The sequence below is a fragment of the Herpailurus yagouaroundi genome, unplaced genomic scaffold, assembly GCF_014898765.1.
Source record: "Herpailurus yagouaroundi ecotype Mexico unplaced genomic scaffold, PumYag 140, whole genome shotgun sequence".
Taxonomy (NCBI): Eukaryota; Metazoa; Chordata; class Mammalia; order Carnivora; family Felidae; genus Herpailurus; species Herpailurus yagouaroundi.
Genome location: NW_024412395.1, coordinates 68,679,405 through 68,689,272, shown reverse-complemented (window position 1 = coordinate 68,689,272; position 9,868 = coordinate 68,679,405). Strand labels below are relative to the sequence as shown.

General features: G+C 35.8%; 1 protein-coding gene across 1 annotated transcript in view; it reads left to right on the top strand.

Annotated features, from left to right (window-relative positions):
* COL5A2 (collagen type V alpha 2 chain) overlaps window positions 1–7,861 on the top strand; it is a 150,752-nt gene extending 142,891 nt beyond the window's left edge. Inside the window, exons 48-51 of the mRNA XM_040474672.1 lie at window positions 1,704–1,995; window positions 2,719–2,906; window positions 5,165–5,404; window positions 6,164–7,861. Of these exons, the coding sequence (XP_040330606.1) occupies window positions 1,704–1,995; window positions 2,719–2,906; window positions 5,165–5,404; window positions 6,164–6,310 (867 nt within the window). The 3' untranslated portion in view covers window positions 6,311–7,861. The remainder of the gene's footprint in view (window positions 1–1,703; window positions 1,996–2,718; window positions 2,907–5,164; window positions 5,405–6,163) is intronic.
* Window positions 7,862–9,868: the final 2,007 nt, after the last annotated feature.

Genomic DNA, 9,868 nt, shown 5'->3' with positions numbered 1-9,868 from the left:
TTTCAACGTTTATTTATTTTTGGGACAGAGAGAGACAGAGCATGAACGGGGGAGGGGCAGAGAGAGAGGGAGACACAGAATCGGAAACAGGCTCCAGGCTCTGAGCCATCAGCTCAGAGCCCGACGCGGGGCTCAAACTCACAGACCGCGAGATCGTGACCTGGCTGAAGTCGGACGCTCAACCGACTGCGCCACCCAGGCGCCCCTAAATTAAAACTTTTTTGAGAAAATTTCCAACAATATGAAGTTGGGAAACAGCAGGAATTTGGGAAACATCCTCATATATCTGCCATGCGCATGTATATGTGTGTGCATGTATGTATATGAGTTTTGCATCCCTCTCTGGTGTTTCTTCCTCTCTGGTCTTATTTACCTTTCCTTCCTTATCCTGTCTCTTCCTTTTACTGGTATTATCATTAAATTAAATATTTATTATTTATTATATGAATGGAATAGCCTTATTTTTTCTATGGTCAAGAGGAATATTTCCTATTTATTTCTCTGTGCATGGAGAACAGCTACAGATTTGGAATACCTCTGACTTATGTGGCTCTTGTTTGACTTTATTCTGTGGGTCAGCAGTCCTTAATAAAAAAAACAGCAAACAAACAAACAAACAACAAAAAAAACAAAAAACTCTTCCCCTCATTATCAGAAGGAATGCATAGAATCATGATATGACCTTACTGGGGGAAAAAAAAAAGAAAGAAAAACCGGTTTATCAGTCTGTTGAGGATGAAGCAGGGTTGGCACTGAAGGGTGAAGCAACTTGTCCAGAGCCACTTGACGAGTGGCATGGCAAGTTCAGAGCTCCAGCCCTCTGACTGCCAGGACTGTGCTCCCCACAGGAGACATGGATGCCACATCTCTTCCGGTTGTCAGCTGATTCTCTCAAGTCACTGAGCTCTTCCTTGGGAAATTGCATAAAAGATTGATGGCGAGGATCCACTTCCAAGCCCCTGAAACTTTTTGTGCTTATCTCCCTACTATTCCAATAGTTCTTGTTTGGCAAAAAAAAAAAAATTACAAAAAAAAAAAAAGAGAGAGAGAGAGAAAGAGAGAGCTGTTTACTTTTGTTGGTAAAAAGGCTAAGGAGAACTTCCTCCAGTTTTGTTTAGTACAGAGGATTTTGATCTACACACCAATTAATGCACATAAAAAGACTTTCTATACTTTCCCCTGTAATTGGTAGACGGGGAGAATTCTTCTCTGAGTGTTTCTTGTGGGTATGTCCTTGATAGAGATGTGAGGTCTTAAAGAACTAGCACCCACAACTCTTTTACATCTCCTTTTCCAGTTTGTGTCCATAAATCCTTTTAAAACGTTTTAGTTGTGCTTTGCCCCAAATAGTGTGGAAATGAATATACATATCTATACATTCTTAACACAAAATATATTGTTATCTTTAAGAGCAAATGTTTTGCACTTTGACTTTTATTGATCTCAGATGCTGACTTGCAGATAATGTTGTCTGATAAAAGTTACACATCATTTCTCATCCTTAGGAAGTTAGAGGTTGGCAGGCCAGAGCCATCTAGTTTTATTAAAAGGTCATGAGGTCATAGATCGGTCAGTGCCATCAGACTGCAGTATAGCTGTGTAACTCCCTATGCACCAAGTCCCATCAGTGCCATTGTGTCCAGCTGAAAAACAAAAACCAAAAAAACATATTAACTGTATTTCTGATGTTTTTTAAAAATTAGGGTCCTCCTGGTGAGCCTGGTCCACCTGGTCCCCCGGGTCCCCCCGGCCACCTTACCGCTGCTCTTGGGGATATCATGGGTCACTACGATGAGAGCATGCCAGATCCACTTCCAGAGTTTACTGAAGATCAGGCGGCTCCTGATGACAAAAACAAAACTGACCCAGGGGTCCATGCTACCCTGAAGTCACTCAGTAGTCAGATTGAAACTATGCGCAGCCCTGATGGCTCTAAAAAGCATCCAGCCCGGACTTGTGATGATTTAAAGCTTTGCCATTCTGCAAAGCAGAGTGGTGAGTACACACGTGCCCGTTTGAGCAAAGTCCATTATTTCCCATTGTGTTCTCGACTGCATCCCAAAATATTTGATTGACTCTCTACTTAGAGACAGACACAAAAGGCAAAATGGCAAACATCACAGAATTTATGCGTTAGTGGTGGGGACAGTCAGTGACATGAAAAATTATAAGATAAGATGATAAGTATTACAAAAGAGGACATTTTCTATTGATCCATTTTCATGTAGTTACAGAGATAATTTATAGCATTCTAATTGTATTTCAACTCATTTACTTATTTTATTCATAGTTTTGACAATATGTTATTTTATTACATTCCAATTATAGTTTGCTTTAAAATATTATCCTTATAAATTTCATGAGAACACATCCATTTTGGCAAAGCCACTTAATTATGGCGGATTATCTCTTTTTGGTAGAGGTTTCTCATTTATAAAATGAGGATTATGATATTTCCTTCCCATGTATATGTTGAGCCTTTAGCACATGATTTGGCAAAGTGCCTTAGAACAGTGCTTCCTGTGTAGAAAGGACTCAAATGTGTACCAGTTACTTTTTCCTTAACTGCAGAGTATTTTCTTAACTGAGATACTCTCTCTTAAAAAAGTCCTTAATCAGTGAATTCATATTTTCAAACCCTCTGTTAATTCTTCTAGAGACTCATAATCATGCTTGAAATTCTCTTTATGTGGCAAATATTTTTATTTTGGAAAATAGGCGAGTACTGGATTGATCCTAACCAGGGATCTGCTGAAGATGCAATCAAAGTTTACTGCAACATGGAAACAGGAGAAACATGTATTTCAGCAAACCCATCCAGTGTGCCTCGTAAAACCTGGTGGGCCAGCAAATCTTCTGACCATAAGCCTATTTGGTATGGTCTTGATATGAATAGAGGATCTCAGGTAATTTAATATGCTTACTTAAAATTGTATTCTTTGCTTTTCATTATTTATTGTACTTTCTTTATTTAGGATTATGCTATTATTTTTGACCAAATTTATTATTGCATAAACAAATTTTGCTATAAATTATATTAACATAAATTTTGCATGACAAATTTTGCATGGAATGTGGAAAAGTAACTATTTTTAATATTAGTTCCTTTAATGCATGTGACACTGATTGTGGAGTATATCTAAAGGGATCTTTCAGTTGAAAGACAGGGATTATCCTTAGTGTCAGAAGACCTTGGTGACAAGTACCTGCATCTCTTGCTGACATTGTGACCTCAGGAAGTCACTTAACCTTTTGGGGCCTTGTTCTAGCATTTTTAAAAAAGTTTTATTTATTTATTTTGTGAGAGACACAGAGGATGAACGGGGAAGGGAAGAGAGAGAGAGAGAGAAAGAATCCCTCCATGCTCACAGCGCAGCACAGGGCTTGATCTTATGAACCATAAGATCATAACCTGAGCCGAAATTAAGACTTGGTTGCTCATCCTACTGAGCCACCAGGTGCCCCAGTTTTGCCATTTTATTTTATTTTATTTTATTTTATTTTATTTTATTTTATTTTATTTTTTTATATGTTTATTTATTTTTGAAAGAGAGAGAGAGAGAGAGCACAAGCTGGGGAAGGGAGGAGAGAGAGACAGGGAGACACAGAATCCGGAGCAGGCTCCAGGCTCTGAGCTGTCAGCACAGAGCCCAACTTGGGGCTCAAACTCATAAACTGTGAGATCATGACCTGAGTCGAAGTCAGCCACTTAACTGACTGAGCCACCCAGGTGCCCCCAGTTTTGCAATTTTAAAGTGAAAGTGATAATATATTGCAGTCTCTGTGTATATCTGGTACATGATAAGCTATAAATAAATATTAGATAATCACTGTAATAGTATTTTTAATAATTAAATCACTTTGTAAGCTTTGTAGTATTATTTAAACTTAAGGTGTCTTTGTAATTACACTTGAACCTTGAACAACACAGGGGTTAGGGACAAAAACCAGTCAAAAATCTGTGCAGGCAGAAATCTGCATACAACTTTTGAGTCCCCCAAAACTTAACAACTAATTGCGTACTGTTGACTGGAAGACTTACCAATAACATAAACAGTTGATCAACACATATTTTGTATGTTATATGGATTATATACTCTATTCTCACAATAAAGTAAGCTAGAGAAAAGAAAATGTAACTCAGGAGGAGGAGAAAATACATTCACAGCACTGTACTGTGTATGTTGAAAAAATTCTATGTGTAAGTGGACCCATGCAGTTCAAACCCATATTATTTGTGGTCAACTGCATATGAATTTATTAATATTTTTCCTTTATGTTTCTTTCATGGTCCTGTATTTAGATTCTCAACCAGCCTTGCCATTTCCTATTATAATAAGAATATTTCATTCTGGATCTCTTTATGGCAGCCTAACTCTGAAACTTTCTTCTCAACTCTGCTTCTGACCTTTCCTCAGAATTCATGTTACTAGTAAACATAATGAGATATTGAGTGTGTACACACATAATGAGTGTGTACAGAATATACTAGAATCTACAATTATTTAATGGGTAGGAAATTTTAACATTTAAATACACCCAATTGAAATGTAATTTAGTCAATATACTATGTAAAAGGCTTAAATAGGAGCAGTGAAAATAGAGCTTAAAAGAGGAGCAGAAAAGAAGGTTCTTTATGTTTCAAATTGTTTTGATTATCTGTTTTTGTTAGCTGATAGAAAGCTTGTAATTCATATTTCCTGTAAGTATGTAACAGTGGGTTTAAAGAATTAAGTTCCAATTCTTATTATAATTAGCAATAAGGACAGTGAGTTATTTTTGATACATGATTGAGCTAGTGCTCAGGTATAACTGCTAAAAAGCAATATGCAAGATTTTTTTAAACAGAAGCAGATTTCTAAAATACTTATATTTTCTCTAGTGAGTTGTAATTGTCATTGATTTCATTACCTTTTGTTTGGGGTAATAAAGACAGAGGTTCTCCCTTGTGAGTATTCATAGAAGTTTTAAAATATTTTTATATATAGGTAGAGTATGTTGTTATATGAAAGAATAAAAGTAATACTCTTCGAAATTGATGTCTGAAATCACACATGCACACAGACACGCAGACACACACACACACACACACACACACACACACACACAGCACTTATTAAAACCTTTCAGTGTTTCCTATAACAAAGACTCTTTGTTTCTCTAGTTTGTTTATGGAGACCATCGGTCACCTAATGCAGCCATTACTCAAATGACCTTCTTGCGCCTTTTATCAAAAGAAGCTTCCCAGAACATTACTTACATCTGTAAAAACAGTGTAGGATACATGGATGATCAAGCCAAAAACTTCAAGAAAGCTGTGGTTCTCAAAGGGTCAAATGACTTGGAAATCAAAGCAGAGGGAAATGTTAGATTCAGATACATAGTTCTTCAAGATACTTGCTCTGTAAGTACTTTTAATCTATATATTGATCTGGTTGACTAAAAATGTATTTTGTTAAAAATGCTGCATTGGCAGAAGTGGGGGCAATTTTACCCAGTATATGATTATGCATAATAGCTTCACTTATACTTTTTATAGCTTAGTATACCTATAGTGAATAGTATAGTATAGCTTAGTGAAGCTTAGTATAGCTTCACTTATACTCTTTAGCATAAATGTGAATGTGTATTAGTACATGAAGCATGGTAGAAGTTTTAATATGATAATTAACAAAGGACTGGATCCTTGGGATTCAACCCAGCTCTTCTGCAAACTCACTTTGGTTCTCCTGCAAGTCACTTTATTTCAGCTCAGTTACATGCTTAAAATTCCTGGATTCTAAAACAGAAAATCAATCTGAGATACTCCTTGTATTTTTCACTGATTTGTATGTCTCCCCATTTGTATATATAGATATAAAAAAGGAAAATATTTCATGGTGAATTATTTCATTTGTGAAAAGCAAAAAAGGCTTTCACAGTTTATGTTGTTAGTGACCATTTGGGAAGCTGCAAAAGAACAAAAGGGATTTTCTCAATTTAAAGTATGTAAGAAATGCCTCCAGCTATGCCAGTACAGCTTGATATTAACAGTGCTCTTAATTTCAAGTAGTGCACTAAAAGAAATTGCTTTCACATTATCAAGTTTGGCTTGGAAGTTTATGCCTAACATCTTTGGAATAATTTGTATATACTATTAACCTGTTGCACCATTTAATTCTAGAAACGAAATGGAAATGTGGGCAAGACCATCTTTGAATATAGAACACAGAATGTGGCACGCTTGCCCATCATAGATCTTGCCCCTGTGGATGTTGGCAGCACAGACCAAGAATTTGGCATCGAAATTGGGCCAGTTTGTTTTGTGTAAAGCAAGCCAAGATACATCGACAATGAGCACCACCCCCGCCATCAATGACCACCACCATTCACAAGAATTTTGACTGTTTGAAGCTGATCCTGAGACTCTTGAAGTAATGGCTGATCCTGCATCAGCATTGTATATATGGTCTTAAGTGCCTGGCCTCCTTATCCTTCAGAATATTTATTTTACTTACAATCCTCAAGTTTTAATTGATTTAAAATATTTTTCAATACAGCAGTTTAGGTTTAAGACGACCAATGACATTGACCACCTTTTAAAAAAGTAAACTGATTGAATAAAATGAATCTCCGTTTTCTTCAATTTATTTCAATGTAATGACAAAGTTGCTTAGTATTTATGAGAAAATTCTTCCTGGCAGGTAGCTTAAAGAGTGGGGTATGTAAAACCACAACACATGTTTGTTTCACTTGACTGTAGTTTGAAAAATACAAAGTAGTGCCCTTTTGTGACCTCTCATTCCCAAATTATCAATTAAAAATGAAATCAGAATTTTTACCCTTGTGATTGAAACCCACATGCACGTCTAGAGATTGTGTAACTACCATAGGGACTCTTCAAAGAGAACTTGAAAAAAACCCCATCAATTTCTCACTGTATTAAATGGAATTTTTAAATACTATACATTCATTGGAATTTCTGGAAAACAAAGTGATCTGAAATTTTTGTAAAGGGTGGTAAGTTCAGACTTTTTCCTCATTCAAATTTGAAGGTACCTTTCCCTCTTGACTCAGTCTATCAATATAGATAGAAGTTACCATGAATATACCATTGAATACATTTGCACTTTCTTGTTTAAGAAGACATTGAATGAAAAATAATTTACATGTACAACTTTATAAACATATGTCCAGGACCCAAAGTCGAGAGTCTTCCACATGTACAATCTCATCATCCTGAAGGCTATAATGAAGAAAAAGATTTAGAAACTCAAGTGGTGGAGCTGACTCTAATCAAATGTGATGATTGGAAGTAGAACATTTGGCCTTTGAACTCTCATAGGAAAAGTGACCCAACATTTCTTAGCATGAGCTACCTCATCTCTAGAAGCTGGGATGGACTTACTATTCTTGTTTATATTTTAGATACTAAAAGGTGCTATGCTTCTGTTATTATTCCAAGACTGGAGATAGGCAGGGCTAAAATGTATTATTATTTTTCCTCTAATGATGGTGCTAAAATTCCTTTTATAAAATTTTTTAAAAATAAAGATGGTTTCACCAATACCATTTGTGAAAAAATAACTGTTAGACTTCCCATTTCTGAAAGAAGGAGCATTGTTCCAGTGCCTTTTCATTGTTCATCTGTCATACTGTATCTGGAATGTTTTGTGATACTTGCATGTTTCTTAGACCAGAACATGTAGGTGCCCTTGTGTCTCAAGGTTTTTTTCCCCCTTAAATGCATTTGTTAGCTCCATTTTTATTTTTTCTTTAAAAATAAACAGCTGGGACCATCCCAAAGGACAAGCCATGCACGCAACTTTAGTCATGTATCTCTGCAAAGCATCAAATTAAATGCACGCTTTTGTCATGTCAATGGTTTTCGTTTTGTGAAATTCCTTTGAACATATTAGATCCATTTTATTTCCAATAATGAAAAGTAAAGTGTTATGGTATTCTTTACTTGCCATTTATTTAAAGGATAAAACAACAAATACCTCCCATTGTGTACATACTGGCTTAGAAATGAAAATCAATTTTAAAATCACCCACAAAGGCAACACGACACTAATTATCACTGTCTTTGCCCTTAAAAATCTCGGGTAGTATTATTGATAAAAAGAGAAATGCAACTGGTTTTTCATGGTTGAATAAACTGTGATAATAAAATGTCTGTTTCAAAGTATAACACATATGAATTTAGCCTAAATGTTTTCAGAGTTTTATTTTCAGTATTTATTTCACAACTTTATTTTTCCCCAAGTTGGTTATTATTTGAGCTCTACATCTTACATTTGAATATTTATATACCTAAGGACATTTGTGAGTTTTGTTTGTATTAAAACTTCCTTCAAATCCAACCTATAAAGCTTGTACAAGTTTAGATAGATAAACCAGAAATATGTGGTGATTCTCTTAAGTCAAAAACACTAAATAATCTCTAGCTATAGAAATACCAGCTCTTATTTGGAGCTCAGGAATAAAAGTTTGCCCCAGACAATTCCAAAAGCCCTCAAATTACTTGCCTGAGTTCTAGATCGATAGGTCCCACTAGACTCATGGACCTCTTTACCTTTCTAAATGATATTTCAAACTCTACATGATCAAAAGTGAACTAATCTATAGCTAGGGAGGATGGTGACATTAATTTAATATTAATTTATTAAAAATACAAGTGAAAATTTGTCTAATTAACAGAAATGAAAAAAAAAATAGCAAAGAAAGCATAAAGAATGCTGAAAAAGTCCCAAACTCATAAAATGTGTTAAATTATGGCCAAGTTGAATAATTTATTCCCAATTGAAAAGAGATTCAGAGAAATTATAGTCAAAATTCCTTCTCAATAGAGTGGTGTTATATGGCAGAAAGCAGATGCAAGAAAATCCTGGAGGAGAAAAAGAACACTGATTAGAACTACCTCAGAGTCCCTATCCCACCATGGAAAAGAGCATCTTAAAATAACATTTTTCTTTGAAATTATGAAGATTTCAGGAAAGACTAAGAATAATCTCTTAAAAGGTAATTTTGAGGGCAGAGTTCCAACAATGGAACCAAGGCAATGATACCACATGACAACCAAAAGCCTGTGGAGCACAAGGCATGTCCATAAGCTGATTTTTTTTTTAATCAAATGGCTGGATTACCCAAGAACAGCTTTTCTTCCCATTTTGCATCATTTTATCCAAATTTAATTGTTGGCATTCCCCAAGGATCAGTCTTTTTCTCTTTACCTTCACACACAATATTCGGTCATCACTGGCCATTATCTATGCCCACAGTTTTAATTACCATGTGTCAGTAGCTCCAAAATGCATATACACAGCACAAATCCCTTGGAGTTTGAGAAATGCGTACATAAATGTTTAACTCACCATCTTCATTCAGTGTTCAGAAGTACTTGTAGCTCAGCATCTTAAAAAAAAATTCTTGATATTTCTATCTCAAAGCTGGTTTTATATTCTGTGTTCCCTATGTCAGACAATAGCCTCACCATCCATCCATTTAGTCAGGCTAGAAACCTGGGAGTTGTTCTTGTCACCTCCCTCCCTCACCAAGCCAGAATTCTGGCATTGCTAAGTATTTTCAATTTTGCCTTGTGAAAATAAAGGAAACTTAATTTATAACAGAGTTGGGAAGCCCTGAAGGGAGAGCTCTTACAAACTACCACTTGTTGTAAGAAGTATATCTTGAATTTCCCAGCAGGAAAGAAGCATAATTTATGTACCCCAGCAGGTGGAAGGAAAAATTTCTCTTTGCCTAGCAACAGCACAACCAATGAGAATTCAGTGAAACAGTCCCTCCCAGCTTCCTCCCTTCGGCTATAAAAACAAGACTCCAGACTTGCTATGGCTTATGGGTTCACAGTAGTTTGCTGGTTCCGAAT